Here is a 26,714-nt window from a genome sequence, read left to right as displayed (position 1 = left end):
GATGCCTCCTTGTGGGGTTCCGTTTTCATGGACCCTGTAGCTTGAGGTTGCTCCCTGAAAGCGTACTCTTGCTTCTCTCTGTGTAAGGTAGTTCTGGATCCACCCCAGCAACCTTCCTTTGACGCCTTTTTCAGCGAGCGTCGTTATAATGGCCAGTGGATTTGCCAGTTCGAAGGCCTTCTCCAGGTCGAGGAAGACCACCAAAGCTGGTTTATTGTCCACTGTGCTGAGTATCTCGGCGATGTAGTTGCCGGTGCCGGTGTTCTCGGTGTAAGCAAAAATATGAGGGTGTGGGCTGCCTACTTTCCACTTGAGTCTGTTGAGAGCCATTCTTTCTCCCGTCTTCGCTATGCGGCTGAGAAGGAAGATGGGTCTCGGTTTGTCTGGTTCTCTGGGCTTCGGAATGGGCTGTATATCTGCCTTCTTCCATTCCGGTGGAAGTCTTTGTGCTGTCTACGAAGCATTGATGACTTGTAGCAAAGCCTCGTGCCCGGCTTTTCCGGCATGGGAAAGCATGGAGTAGGTTATCCTGTCGGCCCCTGGTGCTGTGTCCTTGCTTCCTTTAATCGACTTCTGGAGTTCTTGCTGGTTGAAAGGTCTATCGGTGTCATCTTCACTGTTGCAGGCCTCTTCGATCATCTGGAGTCTGACCTGTCGCAGACGCCGTTGTGTCTCCTCCGCATGTCTCGGGAGGTTTTTCGTTGCTGCTCGGTCAGAGAACAGTTTTGCAAGTCTCTCGGCTTCCTCTTCTGGGTTGGGATGGGTTGGTGGTGGTGGTGTTGCCTTCCCAGATGCCCGTCGGATCTGGGCCCACATTTAGCCGAGGTAGGTGTGCTCGTTCAGTTCGGAGCACCACTTGAGCCAGTTTACGCTTTTGATTTCTTCCTTCTCTTGCCTGGTATCCTTAACTATGACTTGCAGGAGGTGGCTGTTTGTTTCCGTGGAATGTCTCCTGTAGTTTCTTCGGGCCATGTTCACTCTGTGGTTGAGTTCTTTCACCCTGGGACAGTAGTACCAGTAATCATTGTACTGTCTTGATGTGGGTTTTGTTTTTGGAATAGCCTCTTCTGCCGCTTGGTGTAACGCCTCGACCAATTGTTGGTGGAGGGTTGTCTCGTCCACGGGTTCTGCGCCGGCCGGCTGTGATTTTTCGCACCACTTAGCCAGGTGTTTCTTATAGAGTTCCCAGTCTGCCTTTTGGGTATTGTATCTCCATCTCGGGGGGGGATGGAGTGGGGAGTTTGTTCACCTTCAGTGTTGTTAGGGTGGCAAAGTGGTCGCTGGTCAGCGTGGGTGTAGCTGCCAGGAGGCCGAAGGCTGTAGTGCACTGGAGACGAAGGCTAGATCTAGCCTTCCTCCCCTAATGTGGGTGGGCTCTCCGGTGTTCAGGAGGCAGATCTCGGGTGTGTTTTGAAAGGTGGTGTATAGGTGTACCATCTTCATTTGTGGGGCTTACCGAGCTTAGGAAGGGATGATGTGCATTGAAATCCCCTACTATGAGTGTGGCGTGGTCAGCGGCTGAAGCGAATAATTGAGTCACCTCCAGTGAGCCCCTTGGGTTCTTGTAGATGCTGTGAACAGTTAATTCCCGTTCTTGGAGAATTACTTTGACGGCCTGTGTCTCAATGTTTTCCCCACATGGAGATTGCTGCATGACCTCGGAGGAGAGTATGCTTGACTTGACCAAGATCATACATCCTCTTGTTGACGCCTGCGTGAAATGCCTCCTATATGTCTTGTAACCACTGAATTTGAAACAGTGGTGTTCTTGTAGAAGTGTTTCTTGTAGCAGTATAATGTCAAGCTTGTCCTTGGCTGCTGCTTCTTGCAGGAAGTGTTTCTTGTTTTTGATGCCCTGAGCATTCCATGTAAGGATGTTCAGGGTGCTGATGTTTTCCACCACTGTTTCATCAGGGACTTCTGGTGGTCCTCGATGGATATGTTCAGGTCCGATTCCAACTGGATCAGGTTCATATCTTTTTGTTCTGTGGTGGTTTTTGCCTTCTGGGCCGTGGTTCGGTTCAGGGGAGTTGAAAAATCCAATTTCTTTCTGGGAGCTGTCGGTATCTTTGGTTCCCTGGTGGCCTTTTTCGGTGTAGAGTGTACCTCGGCTGTCACTCGTGTAGGGACCGGCATGGCGTCCTCCACTGAGGTGGCTGGAGCTGTGGCGACTTGCCCGAGGACGCTCCCCATGAGTATTTGGAGCTGTGTGGGCTGGATCTTGTGGCCCAGTAGTCCGTCTAGGCCCTCCGCGAAGGTTGTCAGTACCTTGGCTAGGTCTGATACGTGTATCATTCCTTCTGGTGCCTTGGTGTGTGCTTGTTTTGTCTTTTTCGTGGTTGTCGTTGTCTGCTGCTTGGGTGGCTGAGGTGGGGCTGTAGAAAGGCCAGGCAACTGGGCTGCACTTTGGGTGTTGACCGGCTGAGGAGGGTGGCTTTGTTGTTTTTGCCTTTGGGTTCCCCACACGAAGGTACTTGGTGGGGCTGGTGTGCAGGCGGTGGGGGCCAGTCTTGCTGCTGGTCGGTTTGCCTGGACCATCTTTGTCCTCTCGGAGCATCCAGGGTTCCAGGCGTGGTGTTTGCCTCCGCAGTTGGCACACTTGGGGGCAATTTTTTCCCCATTTTTCAACTTGGTGAGGCAGGAGTGTGTGCCGTGCTTCTGCGTGCAGACTGCGCAGATTTCCTTGTACGTGCACCTCGTCTGATGGTGCCCATATTTCTGGCATCTAAAGCACCGCAGGGGCTCCGGGACGAAGGGCCTTACTTCGTAGATCCCCCAGGTTTTGAGGTCTATGGTGCTGGGGGTGGACCGTAGTGCGTTATGAGCACTTGTTTTGTGGTGGCCGTCTTGTCGGACAGGGTAGAGCATCTCTCGGCATTTAGGATCTTCGGGTGGTTCTCCAGGGGTTCGAGGGGGTAGCTCCTTTGGGTACCGGAGGACTACCGACTTCATCAGTTTCTGGGCGGGGTCCAGCTTGGTGGTGGTGTTTTTCAGGTAAGTGTCGAGGGTGGTGGCGGAGTCCTTGTCTTTGGGGTGAATAATCACTCCCCCTTTAGGTTGGGCCGCACTGAGAACTTGGCCAGTGGATTTAGTTTCTCCATCTCTGTGATGGCGGTATATGTCGTTTTCGTGTCCGTTTTCGAGATCCGGAATTTTGGCAGTGTCGTTGGGGGTGAGCTGGTGGTGGTGATGGGTGCCATTTGGGCTGCTTGACGGCATTCGTTTCCCGAAAAAGCACATCGGCGTTTTTTGTTTTCAACCTTCGTCCAGTTGTCGTCCTCAGTTGCGGTAACAGTGGTGGTGGAGTTTTTGGAGGCGGTGGCAGTGTTCTTGCTTTTCAGGGCTTCATGGAATGCCCGTAACTGGTCCGCTTTCTCTGTGCGGAGCCTGTCATGGTTCGGGTCGTCGGGTTGGCGGTTCAGGCGGGGGCGCGATTAGGAGGGCGTACGCACTCCATAACCGGTGGTTAACTGGTGTTTTTTTTTTCCAGAGCCTACCTATTCCGGTTGAGTAAGTAGCAGAGGAATTTCAGCACTCCCCACAGGCAATTGATGGCCGGGTGACTGCTCACTTACAAACGTGAGCTAAGTGTGCCTATTGGGGAAGGATGAGGATTGCTACCCTCTTTCCAGGTGGACCCGCACGATCACGGTTTCCTGGAAAGACTCGGCTGGGATGGGTTCTTGCTCCAACCCCCTTTCGTGTTCACAATCTCCTGGGAGGGAGGTGAACAGTTACAGGGGGGACCGCAGGACGAATGCACTTTTGAGGGTGCAGGTCCCTAGGCCAGAGCGAAAAAAGGAAAAATATCAGTAGAAGGGAAAAGAGCTCAAACCACGTCGGGAATATCGCGCTATAGCTGCTCTCCAGCTGGAGTGTGGGTCACTCACACCACCAGTGGGGAGGGCAAACTAATGCTCGATAAACCGAAAACGCTCGTGAGATGTTGTCGACGATGTAAGTGGTGGATGGTCTGGTCTGGGAAGATAGCCAACAATGGCAGCAGAGAGAGGGCGGTCTTCACAGTTCCGGGTCCAGCAGGAGGGCTTGTTGAGAGGTCTTCTTAGTTCAGGAGCGTGGAGTAGAGTGCGTGTAGATATAGGATAAGAGAAGATTTTAAATACCCTAGGTTTCGAATACGCCTAGCAAGCTAATGAGCCCCGGGTTAACCTCATACTTCTTTCTCACAGCCAATCAGCATCACGCTGAGCGGCGACGATCCCGCTACGAGAAAGCGGGAATTGAGAGATCCAGTTCATTGTTTTGGAGCAATTTTTGCATAAAATGGAGTATTTTAAGTGACAGTGAGTTTGTCAGGGAGTTGGTACTAATTTACAGTAGTTAGGTTGGTTTTTATTGTCTGTGAATGATTTAATTATTTTATGTATACATTGGGTACTAGTTTACAGTAGTTAGATTAAGTTTTTTGTTGCTTGTGAACATATTTAATTTTGTCTAGGTATAATATCGAGGTTTTCCTGTCATTGGGAATTAAATCCCATGTCTCCCATATGTTACACTATTTTATTTATGAATATTCACTTAACAAATGAGTTTCAAGAAACCTAACCCATTCTTATAGCGAGGGATAGCAGTAACATAAGAACGTAAGAATGGAGGAAACTGCTGCGGGATTTGCCTTGGATTCTCTTGCTATCCTGATTTCATGGTCTCTCTTTGCCTTCCTTACATTTTTCTTAACATTCCTAGATAGTTCATTATACCTATTTCTGAACTGCTCCTCCCCGACATCTCAGTATTAGACCTTCTTGCTACCTGTCATTCTAAACTCTTCTTCAACACTATAACCAAACCCACTATACTAGAGTAACTGCCACCTCTGCCACTGTGATAGATCACATATGGACTAACAACACTCCTAACAATCTTGCAAGTGGAATTATTTATAACAATATCTCAGATGACTTCCCAGCTTTTACCATGTATAAAACAGCCACAAGACCTGAAAGGTCTAGTAGAGTCTCAATCCAATACAGAGGCTACTGCACTGACAACATGCTCCTTTTTTAAAACAAACTAATGAACGCTAACTGGGATCTTGTCTATGTCTCCGACAACCCTAACGTGAACAGCTGCAACTTCTCTTGCATCTTCAATGCTTGCTTTGATAAATGCTTCCCGCTCAAGACTAAGTCATTGAAAACTGTATCCATTTCCAAACCCTATATCACAAGCGAAATTAAGATAATGATAAAAGAAAAACACAAACTCCAAAGGAAATTTGGAAAAAGACCCATAACTTTCGGTGATACTTACCGAAGTATCAGAAATAGAGTAACTCAAGCAGTTAGAAATGCCAGACGTAACTATTATACAAATAAGCTCCAGTCAGCATCAGGCGACAGTAAGAAAACCTGGAATGTCATAAATTCTATTCAGAACAGGAACACTCAGCCTTCGGCCCCCAACTCAGCTTTTATGATAAATGATTCAGTTGGAACGGAACCCTCCCCCATTGCCAACCACTTCAATGAATATTTTATTAATGTTGGCAAAAATTTTGCAGAGAGCATCGCTGACCACCATTAGAAATTTAGAGCCTACCTGCAAAACAATTTGAACCTGTCCTTACAACACAACTTAGGTTCAATAAATTGATTACGTTACTGTAACATTCAGACAAAACTGACCACTAAGTCTTACTGTATACAGGGTAAGTAACAAAAATAAATCTTCAATTATTCGTTACAACATGAAACAGCTGTAACACTTAGACAAAACAGCTAACCAAAATTATATCTTCAATTCAGTTTCATTCACTACTTATACCCCCATAAGGGTATTACACTATATCATTGACAATAAAGATGGTCACTCTACCCACACGTCAGTAGCCCAGAGTGATATTATTAAATTACTTGTAACATCATGTTACTACTGGATGAACAACATGGAACGCTATGCGAACAGTAGAAGCATGAGAAACAAAATGGATGATATTAGGGCCTTGGTATGTACCGAAAAAATCGATATAATAGCATTCACTGAAACATGTATCAACCTAGACTCACGTGAGTTACCTGTCGAATACCAAATTGCGCCGATTACAAATTGTTCCATACTGATAGGCCGTCCAGGAAAGGAGGCGGAGTAGCCATCTATGTCAGGGATAATCTGAAATGTGAAATAAATAAGGAAATAAAAACTGAGCGGAATACAGAAACAATTTGGATAGAATTAATTGACGGTAGGGAAAAATTAATCATAGGAGTAATATATAGACCTCCCAATCTTGATAGTTAATGAGCGACTTATCTGGGATGAAATGCCCAGGGTTTCCATACACAACAAAGTCTGTATACTAGGCGATTTTAACCTTGGCCAAATAGATTGGACTGACCTTATAGGTTACTCAGTATTAGAGGATTTCCTCGAAACGATCCAGGACTGTTTCCTAAGTCAACATATAACCGAACCCACCCGGGGTAATAATATACTCGATTTAGTTCTGTCGAACAGAGTAAACCTCATTAGCAATGTCGAGGTAGGGAACGAACTTGCAAACAACGATCAAAAAGAAATTAGATTCCAGTTAGATTTTCAGGTCAGACGTAAAGGGAATTCCATTAAAGTCCCAGATTTCAGAAGGGCAAACTTTGATAGTTTAAAGAGGCAGCTGAGAGAGGGGTATCACGCTTGGATGTGAACCAAGATGAAACCGACCTGATAACGAAATCTGAGATTGCCGAGTTCCACGACAATTTAAATAACGAGTTACTTAATGCACAAAGGCACAACATACCATACAAAAAACTCAGATCAGACAACAATGACCCTAAATGGATAAATAATTATTTAAAGAACATTATTGGCCAAAGGAAGGCTATAGGTAGAAGGATAAATCGTGGCGAATTTTACCTCCGGGAGTATTATAAGGTATTGGCCGGCAGGGTTAAGACCGAGATAAGAAAAGCCAAGAGGAACTATGAACTGAAGGTAGCAGGGAGGCGAAAACAAACCCCAAAGGATTCTACCAAATGTATCAAACTAAAACACGAGATAAGATTGGACCAATACGTTCAGATACAGGCGAGTTAACTTATAGCGACGGAGAAATGAGCAATAATCTGAATAAATATTTTTCAACAGTTTTCTCCACGGAAAATTTAAACATGATACCCGAGGCACCGACTCTATTCAGAGATAGTGAAGAAAACAAATTAAGCGAGATAGTAGTGACTAGTAACGATGTTAATAAGCAAATAGACAAACTTACACCTAATAAGTCACCTGGTCCCGATGAGATATTTGCCAGAGTATTAAAGGAATGTAAGGATGAGATTAGTATGCCCTTAGCAAAGTTGTTTAACATGTCATTAAAAACAGGTGTCGTGCCAGAATCCTGGAGGATAGCGAATGTAATACCGATTTTCAAGAAGGGGATAGATCACTATCCTCTAACCACCGCCCAATCAGTCTAACATCAATAGTGGGTAAATTACTAGAATCAATTATTTCAAACTCTATTCGAAACCACCTGGAGAAGCACAAGTTAATCAATGATTCCCAACATGGCTTCACAAGCGGGCGTTCATGTCTAACTAATCTATTAACATTCTTTTCATCAGTTTTCGAATCGGTGGACGAGGGGCACAATTATGATGTGGTATATCTCGACTTTAGCAAAGCCTTCGACAGAGTCCCCCACGAAAGACTAATTAGAAAGGTAGAAGCGCATGGCATCAAAGGTAATATCCTCAAATGGATTAGGGCGTGGTTACGGGACAGGAAACAGCGAGTGAGCATAAACGGCACTAAATCGCATTGGAGCAACGTCACTAGTGGAGTTCCCCAAGGCTCAGTACTTGGACGATTAATATTTATTATATACATAAACGACATGGATATCGGCATAGACAGCAACATAAATAAATTTGCTGATGACATTAAATAGGACGTGTAATTAAATCTGATGAGGACTCTGCAAAACTACAGGAAGATCTAAACAAATTTTTCGAATTGTCGGAAAAATGGCAGATGAAATTCAATGTGGACAAATGTAAAGTACTCAGTATAGGAGTGTAAACAGGGAAACCAGTTACCAGATGAACAACGATGCCATTGTGGAATCCGACTGCGAGAGAGATTTAGGAGTAATGATAAGTAGGAATCTTAAGCCAAGTAAACAATGTGTTTTTGCTCGTAACAAGGCTAATATAGTACTTGGGTTCATACAAAGGAGTGTTAGTTACAAGACTAGCGAGGTCATCCTAAAACTGTATCTTGCTCTTGTGAGACCACACCTGGGTTACGCAGTTCAGTTCTGGTCACCGTATTACATAATGGATATAGAATCATTGGAAAGAATCCAGAGGAGAATGACAAGACTAATCCCGGGCATTAGGAACCTTGACTACAGAGACAGGTTAAAGCATCTTAATTTGCACTCCCTCGAGAGACGTAGAATGAGGGGCGACATGATAGAGGTGTATCAATGGAAGTCAGTGTTAAACAAAGGGGACATTACAAAGGTACTCAAACTATCCAACCAGGAGCGAAATCGTAACAATGGTTTTAAATTAGACAAATTTAGATTTCGGCGTGAAATTGATAAACACTGGTTTGGAAACAGAGTAGTGGATGAGTGGAACAAGTTACCAAATATCATCATTAACTCGAATACGCTGAATAGCTTCAAACATAGGTTGGATGCTTATATGAGCAATAGGGGTTGGGTATAAACGGGACTGAGTATGGGTCAATAGGCCCACTGCAGTTTCCTCCATTCTTATGTTCTTCTGTACACTCACCAGCATTTCTCAACTGAGAGTATAGCTGGTTTACTTGCACCTCAGCTGTGAGAAAACATAGATGGTTTACTCACATCATATAACAAACTCTAATACTGGTAACAGCAATGTTTACGGTTTTCATACTAAACCTGAGACAATGTTATACCAGATAATTATGCCCATTTATGTACAAGAATAATTCTTAGCACCAATCAAGATGAGTACACCAGGCTCACACCGCTGGCATTCAAACCCACGTGCTCGGCTGTAGCCTCGCTAAACACCAGTCCATTGGTGATAGAAGCCCACTCCCCATTGAGTAGCTCCCAGGGCGTGCCACTCCCTCTGATTTTAATCTCGTTGGATTAAATATCCTGCCTCGGACATTTAACTGGTAGGCATCTACTGTTACTCGGTAGCAGCAAAACACCCACACAGTGACTGAGAGATGATGGGACCAGTCATAAAAGGTAGTGTAAAATAAAATACAACATATTACACACGTCTGGCAAGGAAAGGCATGGCTCATCAACACAGACGATGTCTAGTTAAAATATTTTATCACTTGGGACATAAGATTTTCAACTACGTTAAAATATGAGCACTGATATTTTCAATAAAGTTCAGCTGAGTTAAATTCACTTAACATGGCGGGTGTGAGGCACTAGCTACATACCTGAGAGACAATGGGACGAGTCAGAAGAAGTGACTATCGTCTCCCATTCACTCAGTTATATACAACGCACTTACGCACTGGCATCTCGCGCATATTCATTTAACTCAGCTGCATTATACATTGGACTGTGAAAATCAGTGTCATGGGTCAGATAAATTTCTAAATGCTATTGTTTGCAATCTAATCAGTGTTTGAGCTTGCAGTGCAATGATTAAACTTAAAAAGTGCGCAGACTGACAACAACATTTTATGCTGATGTGACATAAACTCTAACACAGAGCCAGTCACTTTTCGCCATTATATTTTAGGCCGATAAGAAGTCAACAAGTTTCTTCAATTGATTGATAGCAATCGTAAATACAAAACTGACAGCAATTTCAATGCAGTCTTCAGATTCTCTATTGCAAACTCAAACACAAGGACTTACTTGATAATTTTACTAAAAGTAAATGCAGTTGAAGCTTTCAATATCTCCCACAATGGATATTGAATGTTTCAGCTGTACGCAGGTATATTTAACTTAATGTAACATGTGCTACATTCATTCGCAATTTTAAATCTACAAAGAACACGTTAGATTTTAAAGCCTTTGAAATACACGAGAGAAAACGGAGGTCTCAGGTGAACTGAAGCAATGAAAAAGCGGGCGTTTCAGATGGGGGACTCAATAAAGAAATTACAGCTACATGTCTTGGGGTGGGGAGGGGGCAATTGAGCATGATATGAATCATCTGATTTTACGTTAATAAACATGTATGACTGTGATCATTCCAGTAGGGGAGAGGCGAGTATAGAGGTTTGAGAGACAGTGATGCGTACTCCGTTGTGGTAGAAAGCCAAATAAGGTGAGAGTTTGTCCTCCAGCCGAAACATGAGACGGGCAAGGAGACTGCGTTCCATCACTTTGCTGAAGGAAGAGGTGAGGGAAATGGTTCTGAATTTGGCAGTGCCACATTTTATAATGGGTACTATTGTGCTGGAGGTCCAGGCATTGGGCACATACCACGTTCTGAGACAGAGATTGTAAAGCAGGAGGAGAGGTTTGACGAGGACTTTCAGGAGCAAACAGAGAACTGAGTGGGTGACACCGTCATCATCGGAGGCTCTTGCCTTACCCCGAATGAGGGCACGCCGCATTTCCTCCTCGGTTATTTCCACTGTATCCTATTCATCGACCTTTAGCAACGCCACCAGGAGACGGGGGGCGCGGAAATTTGACTGGGATGAAAGGGCCTCTTGAATGTGCTCGGGATATTACGGGCTTGGGGTTGCTCTGACCATGTTTTGACAAGATTTTATGCGTACTCTGCTGGGCTGTGGTAAAAGGCACTAGAGGACTTCTTCTTGACCACCTTGTTGATGAGGTGCCACATGGTTCCCACGCTAGTCTGATGGTTAATGCTGTCTGTGATATTACGCCAGGATTCAGTTCGAACACATTGTTGGAGGGCAGTTAGATCATCTCTGGACGATTGGTACTGGTGGAGGCGGTCAAGGGTCGGTTCCCCTTGGAATGAGATACCATTTTCCGCCACCTTCTTTTCCACCTAGAAGATACGTTCTTCAAGGGTCCAGGTGTAGGCTTCGGAACGATGTTTGATGTGTGGCCGAGAGACATAGTGACTGTGGAAGTTACGTGTGGAGTTCACCAGGGAGGAGTATGACGTCTCCAGCGACTTAAATCGAATGTGGGGAGATGGTTAGACATGTACGAGATGTAGGTAAGACAGTATTTCTGAGGGATGGTAATACGGGTACGACTCTGGATAGGGGGAGGTCCAGTTGGGAGTGATTAATGGAGGCTGAGGGCGACGTGGTCGGAGAAGAGGGTAGGAATGGGTGAAGACCTTACTCGGGATGCCACTAGTCCAGAAGTAAAGATGTGATCAAGGGTACCTCCACAAGAGTGAGTGGCACCACCAGTATCCCAGAGAGACAGCTGGTGAATGCGGATGTACTGAAGAAACCGAATCCCATTTTGGTTGGGATTAGGAGAGAGGTCCCCAAGCTCAGGATGTCGAGGATGAAATCTTCCATGTAGATCATTCCAGAGATCGGAGGAGTATGTAGGGCAGAGAGACTTATCCTGACAGGAGTGGAGTAGACGTTGCATAGACGGATCTTGCCGTCACCCACTGTTGTCTCAAGAAGCTGGAAGGTCATATTATCATCCTCAGAGCAGCGAAGAAGTCAATGCAGCAGCAGAAGCGGAGGTAGCTGGTGAGACCATTCCTGACAAGATGAACATCGGGAATGGAGCCAGTAAGCAGAGGAGCCTTCCCTCGAAATAGAAATCGGGCGGCAAAGGCTTCCTAGATGTATATAAATTCCGGATGATGGTGACAAATATAATCTTTAAGTGAAGCAAGTTTCGTATCGGTTTATATTCCACAGGCATTCCATGAGATAATGAAAAGCGGTATCCGGTTATCAAACTTGACGTTTACCCTTACAAGAGCCAGGTGAGGAAGAGATGTGGCACGAGCGTCGCTTTGGGGTATGCCACGTGAGGGGGCCAGGAGACCAATGGTCCTCTCAAGGCGAGAGGTGAGAGCGTCTAGCTTCTCAGTAAGGGTGGTGACAGACGTGATGACGACCTGTTGAGTTTCTACAAGAAATGCAAGAGTGTTTTCAGGAGTGGAGTGCCTGCTTCCCAGACTATCAATGCGAGCTTCAATGGCATCAGGGCGTGCTGCAATTGGGGTATACTGAGACATCAGAGAGTTGACAGCATCACAGAGGCCAAGAACTTCGGCAGAATCAGTATTAGTCGAATCACGCTTACGGGATTTTCAACGGAATGTACCAAGAGTATCTAACAACAAACTTTGCAAAGAGTAGGGATATAAAACGGTAGGGCACAAGAGGACTTGAACATAATTTTATGGTACGTTGCCTCCACATGAATGTACTACGGCCTGGAAGTGTGTGTGAGGACACAAGTACGAGATGTGGCAAGTCAGTGCAGTAGTCATGGGCATGAAACCATGGATTACCCTGTTTGTGCCCTGTAGTTCAGTCGGTTCCATGACAAAACCCCAACGGACAAAACCCCAATGGGGTTGTCATTTGTCAACACTAACCTAACCTAACCTAAACATAAAAGTGTTTTATTTTATACATAATATATGAGACTGGGGTTTTGTCCGTTGGGGTTTTATCCGGTCACCAGTTCAGTCATAGTCATTCGGTCATGGCTACACAACAATGCTGCATAGTATAAACAAATAAAGCATTAATGTGAAAAGTGTTCTTCAGCATTGATGTGTAGCTACACAAACAAGATAATTTCACTGTTTCATGCCCATTCATTCAGCCCTGACTACGGCGCTGCAATGCCACATCTCTTACCTGAGCCCTCACACACTCCCAGGTTGTGGTACGTTCATGTGGAGGCAACTGTACCCGGTGTCCATGGTCAAGTGTAAAACACTTTCTTCTTCACTGCTATAACACACCTGAACAAGTTACCAGACCACATCAAAACCAGTTACGGTATTAATTCAAAGCTAAAACAAAGAAATACATAATACATGAAGCTACATCAGGAGATGAAGGTGAGTTTCTATATTATTAAACCACAGAATGTAAGAACTACGGTAGTGATCCGCCAGCCTTCGATAGTTCAAGAGCAATATAATGCTTGTTGGTTTATATCGAATTACCTTTCACTAATACTCCTGGTGACATACTATATTACTGATTAGAGACCAAGCGCAAGCCTAAGAAAAAAGGACCCTCCTGGAAATAAGCACCTGACAGCTTTGTCGGCTATCCTTGGTCAAGTTGACTAACTGTTTACCATTTTGTTTACCTCCATTGTCTCGGCACACAAGAAACTGTATGCTCCCACGTCCTACATTGTCTATATTCATGCTGCACTGTATATAGTTTATAAACATGCCTATCCAATTGTAAACTTTACTGAATAAATAATAATAATAATAATAATAATAATAATAATAATAATAGTAATAATAATAATAATAATAATAATAATAATAATAATAATAATAATAATAATAATAATAATAATAATAATAATAATGATAATAATAATAATAATAATAATAATAATAATGATGATGATGATGATGATGATGATCGTCGTCGTCGTCGTCGTCGTCGTCGTTGTTATTATTATTATTATTATGATTATTATTATTATTATTATTATTATTATTATTATTATTATTATTATTATTGTTATTATTATTATTATTATTATTACTATTATTATTATTGTTATTATCATTATTATAAACGCTAATGTGATGAAGATTAGTGCCGAGTTGTTTTCACAGGGTTTCACTTCTCCTTGATATACCTTTTTGCACCCTAAGGTTTTTAAATATATTGATCTTTTTATACCTTTTGTAGAGTAAGGTTTTAGATAATGATAATATACCCTTTGTATCTTCAAGGGTCCATTGATGCTCATATACCCTTAAAAGGGTTTACCGTTTTCAAACCTTTTGTAAACATTTTTTTTTTTAGTGTATGTTCCACCTCTTCACCTCAATAAGGTTCGATAGCTTTTGCCATTATAATTTATTATGTTCTGTTGTATGATGGTAATTTTGTTTTATTTTTTTCAGCTTTAAAAATACGTGGAATCAAATATGAATGAATATGAAACATATAGACAATGGAACCCAATATTCTATCATACCGACGTGTCCAAGGGTGCAGCTGAATGCTGGAAGAAGTCATTACGTCAGCTCGATCAGCAAATCAAGTGAGAGATACCTAAACACCTGGTGGTGGTAAACAGTAGTGAAACCTTCTTCACATATCCGTGTGGGTGTCCCACTGTCAACTCATGTCTCGTGCTTGTATCCCTTGCTTCAGGTGAATACATAGCCAGAGTTTCCTTTACTTAGCTTATCTATGTGAGGGGGAAATTCTATCACAAGATAAGGCTGTACAGTAGCTGGTAGTTGTATTGCTGTTTATGATCTTGTTTCTCCGCGTCTCTCTCTGCCTCAGTGTTGGTGTGTGCATTCTCTTCTCTTCTGTACTTCTTCCCATCTGCACCCTCTTAGTTGTATGATCTGCTTATCTTTACCAAGGTCCAATATTTTGCTTCTATTCGATAATGTATTTATTATGTCATCTAACAAGCGAATGAATAGTAAGTACCTCTTGGGATGAGATAATGCTCCATTTATATCATCCCGTCGTTCACAACTCTGCATTATTATCCTTAACACTGGGTGACAGCGTCCCTAGCAATGACGGGGATACGATGGATGCCCGGAGGAGGCCACGTCATCGCACCTCTGGGACCCCTAACGTCATGAAAGGCGCAGGCAGCCCCAGCCCCACCAGGGATGTCACCAGCCTTGACTACTGGAGGAGGGTGCGCTCCCTCTCCCGAGAAACTCGCCAGCGTCAGGAGTAAGTAGTACTGTTCCCTCATTCTTCTCCTTCCCATCCACCCATTATGCTGTTACTATCTGCTCATAACATCAACCGGTCACATATGAAAGTGACATGACTTATCATTGACATGTAACTATTTTTTTAATGTGACTCTTGTGTATCGCTTGTACAGAGTATTGTATATAGGACCTACTAACCTTGAATATGACACAAATTAACTGTCTACAGTATATGATAAAAACAATACCTGTCATAGAAATTTCCCTCAAAAGTCATAAACTGGTCAACCGTAAACGTAACACCAGTAGCTGTAGTAACGTGTAGTGACATAATATCACTAACCTGACATTAAGAGTAATGTTTAACCCTGAACATAGGGTAATATCGGCAAAAGTATGAAAGTAATCTGACTTTACCAGTCAAGGTCACTAACTGCCTTCGCCACGTAACTTCAGCGTGTGTGTTTCTCACTAAATCGGTGTGCAAAAACTTCTTGACGTGTCACTGTATGTTTGTCACCATGGTTTGTGGTCCACCTTATTGTCACATATCCTCCCTATTATCTATTGTGTCTCACTGGTGATAGAGTTTTGTAAAGTTATGACTTAAGAAGCCAAGTCAGACTATCAACACCTATAGATTATCTAGCCACCCGCTCAACCTAAAACAACTATATATATGTAAAGCAGAACTTATTTTCCTTCCAGATTCATTTTTTCTTTATTTATTCCCACTTTGTATCTTTATACCAGAGGACCTTCTTTGCCACAGTCAATCCCTTCTCAACTAATGGATCACCACGATACGTCTGGTTCAAGCAATTTCTTGTTCAAAACACAAATTCATACAATATATATATGTATATATATATATATATATATATATATATATATATATATATATATATATATATATATATATATATATATATATATATATATATATATATATATATATATATATATATATATAATCCTAGCCTTCTTGACATTATCTGTCCATGCCGCTGTTATAGGCATTATTATTACTATTATTATTATTATAATTATTATTATTATTATTAGTAGTAGTAGTAGTAATAGTAGTAGTAGTAGTAGTGCGACCATAGAAATAGTGGTTATTTCTGCCAAGGTTATATAAACAAGTGTTAGGTGTGACAATTCTTGAGCCAGTGTATCACTCTGATGTGTGAATTGTCGTCATCAGGGGGGGTGGCCTACACACCCACGCGTGCATGTATGCCCCTACTACCCGGACACAGCAGTCCAGCCTGTCACCTCTCCACCCTTTCCTCATAAGAACTAGTTTTTCCTTCTGTATGGGACCAAAGCAGATGTTGGAGGCTGACCTAACTGTCGCCCAAAGTGCAGAACACTATGCCGGGTAACAGACATTGTTGCGTCTGTGCTAGCCAGAACCAAAATTGCACTAGCTGTGATTGTGCGAGAAACAACCGACCATGTGTGGTTTGCAGTATGGGAAACAATTGTCGGAACCCACATGGCAGGGAGCCGACACGGAAGGCCACAGTGGATATATAGCCGGGACCCAACCGCCGGATGATATCCTAAATGATAGCACTGAGTCTACTCAACCTCAAAATGTAGTACCAATAAACGCTCCAGAAGTAGCAGATGTCCACGAGGTGAATGAGAGACAGCCACCACAGTGGAATGGCATGTCGATGGAAAAATGCGGAGTTATAGGGGTTAAAGAAACTTACTCAGAAATTGCCAGTTGGTCGCACCGCTAACTGTTTGAACCACCCAAGTGTGCGGCCACCAAAGAAATGATTCGGGAGATGACTCGCCTCATAACTGAGTACACTCAGGACTGCTTCCTTGCCCCTTTATCTCTTCAAATACTGGCAATAATACCACATCTATTTTGTCAGAGGACACACACAAAGACTAAGCACAAAGAAAATGTGGCACCAATGAAGAGAAGGTCGACAATGTGGCAGAATGGGGCCTTTGATGATATCCTATGTGAAGCAAGAACACTGCAGGAGAGACTAAAATTTATAGGAGACGAAAAGCAAAACACGGATGACGTTGCAAGAAAGTTTGGAAACAAAATGCGTGCGGGAAAAGTGTCTTTGGGGGTAAGATCTCTCACAGGGGAATCCTCCGGTGAGGTTCTGCCAAAAAACAGATAGACATTAAAACAACTGAAGGAAAAACATCCCCCTGCAAGTGAAGACGAAGGCATCAGGTTCCAGGCTGACTATATCCCACCAAATGCTGTCCCGTTCGTGAAAATAACAGGAGGGATGGTGTGGAAAAAGGCACTGAAAACTCAGGGAGGGGCCGACCCTTCAGGTCTGGATGCAAACGGTTGGAGAGTCATCCTCAGCACTAACATGTTTGGCCCCGTAGCAAAGTGATCTCTGCACTGCAATTGCCGCCCTTGCAAGAAAGCTAGCAACCTCGTGCTGCCAACACCTCCATGCTCTGGCGGCTTGCCACCTCATTCCCCTGGATGTAGGCCTGCAGGGGTGGGGGAAGTGCTGAGGCGGATCATCGGAAAATGCAAAATGGAGGTGGTAAAGGATGATGTCAGGGCAGCAGCAGGGAACCTGCAAGTTTGTGCTGGCCACCAGGCTGGAGGGGAAGCTGCCATTCACGCCATGAGAACGATATTTTAGTAGCGTGATTGTGAGGCCGTTCTCCTGGTGGACGCTTCAAACGCATTTAACATACTTAACCGCAAGGCCGCACTGCACAACATCAAGATCAAGTGTCTAAGCTTTGCAATGTATGTTGAAAACACCTATAGGAATCCACCAGACCTCTATATAGTAAACAACAAGGCTCTAGGAGGTGATACCACCATACATTCAAATGAGGGAACAACGCAGGGGGACCCTGTTGCAATGGCAATGTACGCAATAGGCCTATCCGTGCTCCAACACACAATACAATTTGAAACAACCGAGGTCAAGCAAGTGGCGTATGCTGACGACCTTACAGAAGCAGGAAAAGTGGAGGACATCAAAAAGTGGTGGGACCTGGTAACATCACGAGGTTCACAAATAGGGTACCACCCAAACGCCAGCAAGTCAAAATAACAAAGGATGGCCAAAGACACCTAGGTGCAGTAATCGGCACGACAGACTTCAGTACCGAATACGTAACGGGAAAGGTGAATGAGTGGGTTAGGGTAATCCAAGCTCAGTCTGATATTGCTAACACAGAGCCACATGCGACTCTTGCTGCATTTACCCATGGAGTCAAGCGTCGCTGGAACTACCTGATGCGCATATTCCTGATATCGGACCCCTCCTCCACCCTCTGGAAGAAGCTATCAGTGTCAATTTTATTCCCAAATTAGTGAAACACCCTCACTTAACCCCAGCAGAAAGATCACTCCTTGCACTACCACCGAGACTGGGAGGAATGGGATTGAGCAATCCTGAGGAGATTGCTGCCACCTAACATCAAAACTCATTTAAGCTCACGGCAGCCCTCACTGACCACATAATAGCTCAGAATGCAACAGGGGAGGTGGATACCAGTGAAGTAAACAAGATTCGAAGGTCCATTACTACAGAACGACAGCACGGCCAAAGTGATAAGTTGCAGGATCTGATGCTGCAGGTACCAGAGAATTTGAAAAAAAGTAGCTATAGCGCAGGAGGTGGGGGCCTCGAGCTGGTTAACTACCTTACCGATAAGAGCAAATGGTTTCAGTCTCAATAAACAAGAATTTACAGATACCATTGCTCTAAGGTATGGTAGGCTAGTAGAAGGTTTGCCCTCCCAATGCGTGTGTGGCTCATCCTATGACGTCGATCATGCCATGGTGTGCAAGAAAGGGGCCTTCGTATGTATGAGGCATGACGAAGTAAGTGATCTCACAGCAAATATGTTGAAGGAAATCTCTCGTGATGGTAGAACCGACCCTCCTTCCATTGGACGGTGAGAATTTCCAACATAGGACTTCAAACACATCCAACGAAGCCCATGTTGACGTCACTGCTCGAGGATTCTGGACGCTGGGACAGCGAGCCTTCTTCAATATCAGGACTTTTTATCCAATGGCCGCATGTCACTGTAACTTAGCTCTCGATGCTGCACACCGGAGGAACGAGAGCGACAAGATAAGGGCATACGGGGAGGGAATCAGAACGTTGATTGAGGCAGCTTCACTCCTCTAGTGTTCGCAACCTCTGGTGGGATGGGACCAAGTGCAAGATGCTTCTACGTCAGACTCGCGGAGATGCTATCTGAACAGAAGCAGCAGCCCAGAAGTTATGTTACAGCCTGGATGAGATGTCGACTGTCCTGCTCTCTCCTTAGGTCGGCTTTGCTCTGCCTCAGGGGAACGAGAGCATCGGCGCCAAAGCCGACAACAGTTGCAGATATTGACAATGAGGCAACAGTCACTGAATGCCGCATAGATCTGCGGCTCAACTACCTCAACACAGCTAGGATAGCTACTTATGTATTAGGATATTTAATATTAAGGTTAATAAAATGGTAGCCAAGGTATGGCTATTGGGGGAGACTGGAGGCCATTTAAACAAACAAAAAAGTAGTAGTCGCATTAGTATTTTCAATTGCGTATATTCTTTACTTCCTAAATTCCTCTCTCCCTTTTCCCGAAGAAATAAGGAAAGAAATGTTCCTCATCATCAGTGACATCACAGAGCTCATCCTTGTACCTGCCCATATCAAAAAGCCGTCTAAGAAATAGAACAATACCTGTACATGAAAACGCTCCCAGCTGACCACCCAAACACCTTACTGGATCTGTTTCTACAGACTAAAAATCAATTTCTTTTTACAAAAATTTCCCAGCCAAAATTTACATTTGGATATTCACTTGAATAATTGGGACGACCTCCTGAATTCTTCTCATCTCCCCCTGGTATCTCACAATTGAAGCTCCCGGCTACCATTTTCGGAATATAACTTTTCATTTTTCATTCTTCTATCACTGTTTCCACGCCCCTTATCCATGTTTCTTCCCACTATCGCAGAAAAGCACAGATGTCAGGTAATCTATTAGCAGCAGGTTTGTTCCTGGACACTTAACACAGTATGCCCGTGTTGGGCTGTTGGCGGGTTACACAATGCCTCACACAGCAAGCCTCCACTAACACCTACATTTCCGTTCTCTCTGTACTGTCAGCTTCTTCTCCAATCCCTCCTTTACTTCTTCCTCTGCTTCCAGGTTTACTGTGACTCCCCTAGTGGAGGAGTGGCACTGACATCAGGTAAAGGTCTCCTGTAGAGCATGACACTGCGACACAACCGTGGAGGGTTGTACCGTGCCCCCTACCACCACACTGTACCACAGTGGTTGTGATGTGCCCCCTACCACCACACTGTAACACAGTGGTTATGATGTGCCCCCTATCACCACACTGTACCACAGTGGTTGTGACGTGTCCACTACCACCACACTGTACCACAGTGGTTGTGGCGTGTCCTCTATCACCACACTGCACCACAATGGTTATGATGTGTCTTCTATCACCAAACTGTACCTTAGTGGGTGTGACGTACCCCCTACCACCACGCTGTACCCCAGAGAGGTGTGACCTGCTCTAACCACGTGATACGTGTTTCTCCCCCAGGGCACGAGACCGTCAGATGCAGAAGCAAGAACTTGAGGAACGGCGGCGGCGGGAACAGATTCTCAGTGAGCGGAAGAAGGAAAAAGACACCTTGATGATCAAATTCCTGAGGGAGCCCCTCCGTCAACGTCGAGCTGCCAAGGCTGCCAAGACGACCGCTGGGAAAAACAGTGAAGACAGCATGAGAGGAGGGAGAAGAGGAGGAGGAGCAGGTGCTCGAGACGAGGGGGGAGGAACAGGAGGAGATGTACGGACGAGCCAGTCAGTGCCAGACCTGGAGGAAGCATTGCGGATTGTGCGAGGAGAGGACCGTGTTCTTGATGCTCGGTGAGTGAGAGGTTAGATTTTTAGAAGATGGGGAGAGATTTATGAAAAACGAAGTAGAGACAGATGAGAGACACAGAGAGAGGGTAATAGCGCAGCAGATATGTGGATAAGCTGTGCCTTTTATGATAAAAGCATGAAATTTGGCACACAATTAGGGTATGCCTAGTTAAAGAGTTTTAGCCATAGGGACATCGCAGATTTGACCCGTGAGAGCAATGGCGGCCATTTTCCAAAATGGCCTCCACTTGCTGCTCTGGTGCCTATACTATAGTCTATTAGGTTATCTCCATATGATCGGCAAAAAATCTTTTTATTTTAATGTACAACTGATCTGAATGTTTTTATACATTTTCATACTTCATTTCATACTTCATTCCAGCCACTAGCTCAGTCAGCACAGGATCCACCACACTGACAAAGAGCTGTGCAAGGGAGGGCTGCCTTCATGCACTTGCAAAGACCTCTGCATCCCTTCTTACATCCACACCACAAAATAATGAAGCAGATATGTGAAAGAATTGTGACAATGATAAAAGCATGAAATTTGGCAGAGATCTAGGGTAGGTTTAAAGGAAGCTTTTTGATTATACGGTCACTAAAAATTCTTCCTGTGATGGTCGTTGCGGCCATTATTGTTCCGCCATAATTGCAAAATCAATATTGCGCCTAACTTTAATACTAAACAAGATAATCTTGTACTAGAAGCGTCTTTACCCATGTTTTCAGGGTCAAGGAGTACAATAGAGCCATCAGATGTATATATTATGGAAAAATATCATGCAATCATGAGAAAATATGGTCAGAGGGCCTTTTTCGATTGCAGGACATTGTGCATGAGCTCTTTGTCAAAATAAAACATTGAAAACAGTGCCTTGTCTAAAATAATCAAGTTTTAACACACTGACATACAGAGTTAGTATAAATATCATTCTTCATTAAAATATTTCCAGCGTTGCTGCTATCCAAACTTATGTTCAAAAGACAAGAATTAGAATATCATCATTTGCATAATCTTACAATTTACAGTGTATTAGTTGTAGTCTATTGGATATCTGCAGCATTCAATCACACTCAGCAGCACACTGACCCACACACAGACAAAGGCCAGTACATTGGGAGAGCTGCCTTGATACACTTGCCGTATCCTCTGCACACCTTCTTGCAACCACACTGTAGTAGCTCACGACAAGCAGCTGATGCTTCAGGCAAAGTGGTCCAGTAAACATCCCATTCATCTTCATCATTCTTAACCCAACCCCATTTATCTGCTGAAGGAAGCTCAGGTTCTGCAATCATCGCCTGTACCCAGCAACATCATGCTTGGTACACAGCCCTCATGGTATGTTGGCGGTATTCCTTCTATTGTTCTTCCCTTCTGAGCGAAGTGCTCTTTGCGGGCCTGGTCATACAATAGGATAAGAGAACACCCTTCGTGTCTTGTTCAGGCTTCTCCATCTTTAGGCGTTGCACCCAAAGCACCAAAAGCTGCAATCACTGCATCATAAGACTTCCCGACTTCCCAGGTTGTTTTCTTTCCTCTGCCTGCAAAGAATGACACACTGTCATATCCTGTTCAAGCATGAAACATTAGAAACGCAAGATAGCGATTGGGTCCCATTGCTGTGGTAATTTCATTGACTGGAATGTGACTCACATTTTTCCCTGCCTTGTAGGAAACCCAGAGTGCATCGATGTTCAGACGATTAGCTGATTCAACAGCGAAGACTACCATATCTGTCTCGACAGTGCATATTGATGTCGTGGTCTAACCCTCATTTACAGCATCTTCCAAGTGCAGCTTCATTATTGTGTCTGCCTCTTCATGGTTACACAGGATGCGTCGCTATACTGGGTGAAGAGAACGGTTGCGTGATGTGCGCTGATAACCCGTTTCTCTGTACTCATCGACACCACTCTTAATGCCAAAAAAGAAAATGGCTCAGACTTATTTTCGTCCAGGCGAAGGAATTCTTGCCAGTTTCTAGGAATGAAACCTGTCACTTCCATACGTGTCCTCACTTCTTTGCCTCTTCCCTGTCGTGTACCAGCCTTTATACTACGGGGAAGGTATTCATCCCACACAACTTCTATACGAAAATCCTTCTGCAATTAGGATTCTATGTAAGGTAAGAATGCATGCATGGCATAGTCATTTAATGTCTAAGCAGAACCTGGTTGAAGCGTGTGCACAATAGCATCTCCATCGATGATTATGACGTCAGTGAGAGATGTATCAGCATTCACATCTGGTGGTACTAGATCCTCCAAACATCCCACATGATCTGATTTAGTCCCCTGTCACAGTTTACCAAATTGTGGCATCACAGGAGTATATACTTGGTTTTCACGATCAAAGAACTTATCAAGTTCTCCAACTCGCACTTGAGAAGCTATATAGAGTCTGGAGAAAAAAGAACAGTGATTCTTCAAAGACAACACTTGTTGCTGATCTTTAACAATCAGGGTTGGAGTAATTGTATTTGTAATTTAATTGAAATGTAATTAATTACAAGAAAATAGGAACTGTAATTGTAATTGAAAAAGTTATCAGTTAATTGTAATTACAATTGTAATTTAAATGATAATCATGTATTTGTAATTTAATAGTAATTGTGAACTCAGTCCCCAAATTAAATTTTCAAATCAACCGCCATCATGACAATGGTCATTCCACTAACTGTCACCCACGCGTGACGCTGCATTCATTAGGGAGTTGTGTTCTGGCCTCGCTAGGGGAAAGGTCACGGCAGGGTTAGCTCCCGAGGGATAATTATCAGATATGGCCAGCGTTATGTGTGGTCTGAGGTCTTCGAGTTTGTTGGCCAAGCTGGAATGGACCATGGGAGAATTGGAGAGGGCCAAGGAAGAAATAGAGAGGGCTACGTTGGAGAACCTGAAATTAAAAGAAGAGATGGCGAGATTGAAGGGGGAGGCGGGACAGGGAAAGCCAGTGTCTGACGAAAATTCAAGAAAGCCAGTGTCTGACGAAAATTCAAGCGCGTGGAAGGTTGTAAGGAGAGGGATGACCAAACTGGTGATGAAAAAACACACCAAGGATACGTCAACAACGACGTCAGCAGCTAAGTGTACCAACTCGTTCAGTCCCTTGATAGACGAATTGGACGTTAGTACAGTCAGGGACAGGGCTCACAAGGAAGGTATAAAAACTTTAATTGTTAGTGACTCACAGGTAAGGTACTTGGACAGGGCTTTTTATGGTAAAAACATAAATAGGATGAGGATGTGTTTGCCAGGAGCTGGGGTGGGGGATATAATTGACAGGATGGACAATATCTTGTCTGGTAATGGGAACAAACCCATTATCTGCCTCAGTGCAGGAGGCAATGATATTGGCCGGTGTAGGAGCGAGGAGCTTCTTGATAAGTTCAAGGCAGCTATAGATCGTATTAGGACTAAGGGAGGGATCCCTATCATATGCTGTGTCCTGCCTAGAAGGAGAGTTGGCAGTGAATGGTTGTCAAGGGCAGTTGGTGTCAACGACCGTCTTGACAGATATTGCAAGTCAATATCAGTCCCATTCATTGACAACTGGGACAACTTCTACGGCAGAAGGGACCTTTATGCTAGGGATGGGGTGCACCTGTCGAGGGATGGAGTAGCAACCCTGGCTGGGGCTCTAGAGGAGGCAGTTCAAAAGATATCGAAGTCTTTAAACTGCTAGGAGAACATATGAGCACGGGGGTGGAGGAGACTGCAGTGGGAGAGGGTAAGCAAAGTGAAAGATTACAGGGAAATTGTGCTAGGAATGATGACAAAACTAAATTAGATAGAGAGTTTAAAACTAAACGCGGTAAGGGGAGGACTCAGAACACGACCAACTTAAATGTATACTACGCGAACAGTAGAAGTATGAGAAACAAAATGGATGATATTAGGGCCTTGGTATGTACCGAAGAAATCGATATAATAGCATTCACTGAAACATGGATCAACCTAGACACACGTGAGTTACCGGTCGAATACCAAATTGCGGGTTACAAACTGTTCCATACCGATAGGCAGACCAGGAAGGGAGGCGGAGTAGCAATCTATGTTCGGGATAATCTGAAGTGTGAAATAAATAAGGAAATAAAAACTGAGCGGAGTACAGAAACAATTTGGATAGAATTAATCGACGGTAGGGAAAAATTAATCACAGGAGTAATATATAGACCTCCCAATCTTGATAGAGTTCAATGAGCGACTTATCTGGGATGAAATGAGCAGGGCTTCCATACACAACAAAGTCTGTATAGTAGGCGACTTTAACCTTGGCCAAATAGATTGGACTGACCTTACAGGTAACTCAGAATCAGAGGATTTTCTCGAGATGATCCACGACTGTTTTCTAAGTCAACATATAACCGAACCCACCCGGGATATAATATACTCGATTTAGTTCTGTCAAACAGAGAAAACCTCATTAGCAATGTCGAGGTAGGGAACGAACTTGCAAACAGCGATCACAAAGAAATTAGATTCCAGTTAGATTTTCAGGGCAGACGTAAGGAAAATTCCACTAAAGTACCAGATTTCAGAAGGGCAAACTTTGACAGTTTAAAGAGGCAGCTGAGAGAGGGGTGTCGCCCTTGGCCGTGAACCTGACAGATGACACAGACCTGATAACGAGATCTGAGATTGCCGAGTTCCACGAAAATTTAAATAGTGAGTTACTTAATGCACAAAGGCAGAACATACCATACAAAAAACTCAGATCAGACAAAAATGACCCTAAATGGATAAATAATTATTTAAAGAACATCATTGGCCAAAGGAAGGCTATAGGTAGAAGGATAAATCGTGGCGAAATTTACCTCCGGGATTATTATAGGGTATTGGCGAGTAGGGTTAAAACCGAGATAAGGAAAGCCAAGAGGAATAATGAGGTAAGGATTGCAAGGGAGGCGAAGACAAACCCCAAAGGATTCTACCAAATGTATCAAACTAAAACACGAGAAAAGATTGGACCAATACGGTCAGACACCGGCGAGCTCACTGATAACGACAGAGAAATGAGCACTAATGTGAATAAATATTTTTCATTAGTTTTCACCACCGAAAATTTAAACATGATACCCGGAGCACCGACTCTATTCAGAGATAGTGAAGAAAACAAATTAAGCGAGATAGTAGTGACTAGTAACGATGTTAGTAAGCAAATAGACAAACTAAAGCCTAATAAGTCACCGGGTCCCGATGAGATATTTGCCAGAGTATTAAAGGAATGTAAGGAAGAGCTTAGTATGCCCTTAGCAAAGTTGTTTAACATGTCCTTAAAAACAGGTGTAGTACCAGAATCCTGGAGGATAGCGAATGTAATACCGATTTTCAAGAAGGGGGATAGATCACTATCCTCTAACTTCCGCCCAATCAGTCTAACATCAATAGTAGGCAAATTACTGGAAGCAATCATTTCAAACTCGATTCCAAATCACCTGAAGAAGCACCGATTGATCAATGATTCCCAGCATGACTTCACAAGCGGACGTTCATGTCTAACTAATCTATTAACATTCTTTTCATCAGTTTTCGAATCGGTGGACGAGGGGCACAATTATGATGTGGTATATCTCGACTTTACATAAGAACATAAGAAAATAAGGAGTCTGCAATAGGCCGGTTGGCCTGTGCATCTCAGCTCCTGTCGAGAGTTACTACCACTCTCTATCATCCATGAATCTATCTAGCCTCCTTTTGAAACTTTCCAGAGTTCCCGCACTTACTACAAAGTTGCTAAGCTTGTTCCATTCGTCCACCACCCTATTTGTGAACCAGTTTCTTCCTATCTCCCTCCTAAACCTAAACTTATCCAACTTGAATCCGTTGCTCCGAGTCCTATCCTGCTCGGATATTATAAGAACTTTATCTATATCCCCTTTATTGATTCCTTTCACCCACTTAAATACTTCTATCATATCTCCCCGCACTCTTCGTCTTTCTAGGGAATGCAAGTTAAGTTTCTTTAACCTATCCTGATATGGAAGGTTTC

At 43.7% G+C, this 26,714-nt stretch overlaps 1 protein-coding gene across 1 annotated transcript in view; it reads left to right on the top strand.

The window, feature by feature from the left end:
- The first annotated feature begins 14,031 nt into the window (after positions 1 to 14,031).
- The window catches only part of LOC121872227, a 30,930-nt gene continuing 18,247 nt past the window's right edge, over positions 14,032 to 26,714 (top strand). Inside the window, exons 1-3 of the mRNA XM_042374894.1 lie at positions 14,032 to 14,167; positions 14,653 to 14,829; positions 20,399 to 20,725. Coding sequence (XP_042230828.1) covers positions 14,052 to 14,167; positions 14,653 to 14,829; positions 20,399 to 20,725 — 620 coding nt within the window. The 5' untranslated portion in view covers positions 14,032 to 14,051. The remainder of the gene's footprint in view (positions 14,168 to 14,652; positions 14,830 to 20,398; positions 20,726 to 26,714) is intronic.

Source organism: Homarus americanus, unplaced genomic scaffold, assembly GCF_018991925.1.
Source record: "Homarus americanus isolate GMGI-L3 unplaced genomic scaffold, GMGI_Hamer_2.0 scaffold5589, whole genome shotgun sequence".
Lineage (NCBI taxonomy): Eukaryota > Metazoa > Arthropoda > Malacostraca > Decapoda > Nephropidae > Homarus > Homarus americanus.
Note: the sequence above shows the minus strand (reverse complement) of the source record. Positions and strands in the feature narration are given on the sequence as shown.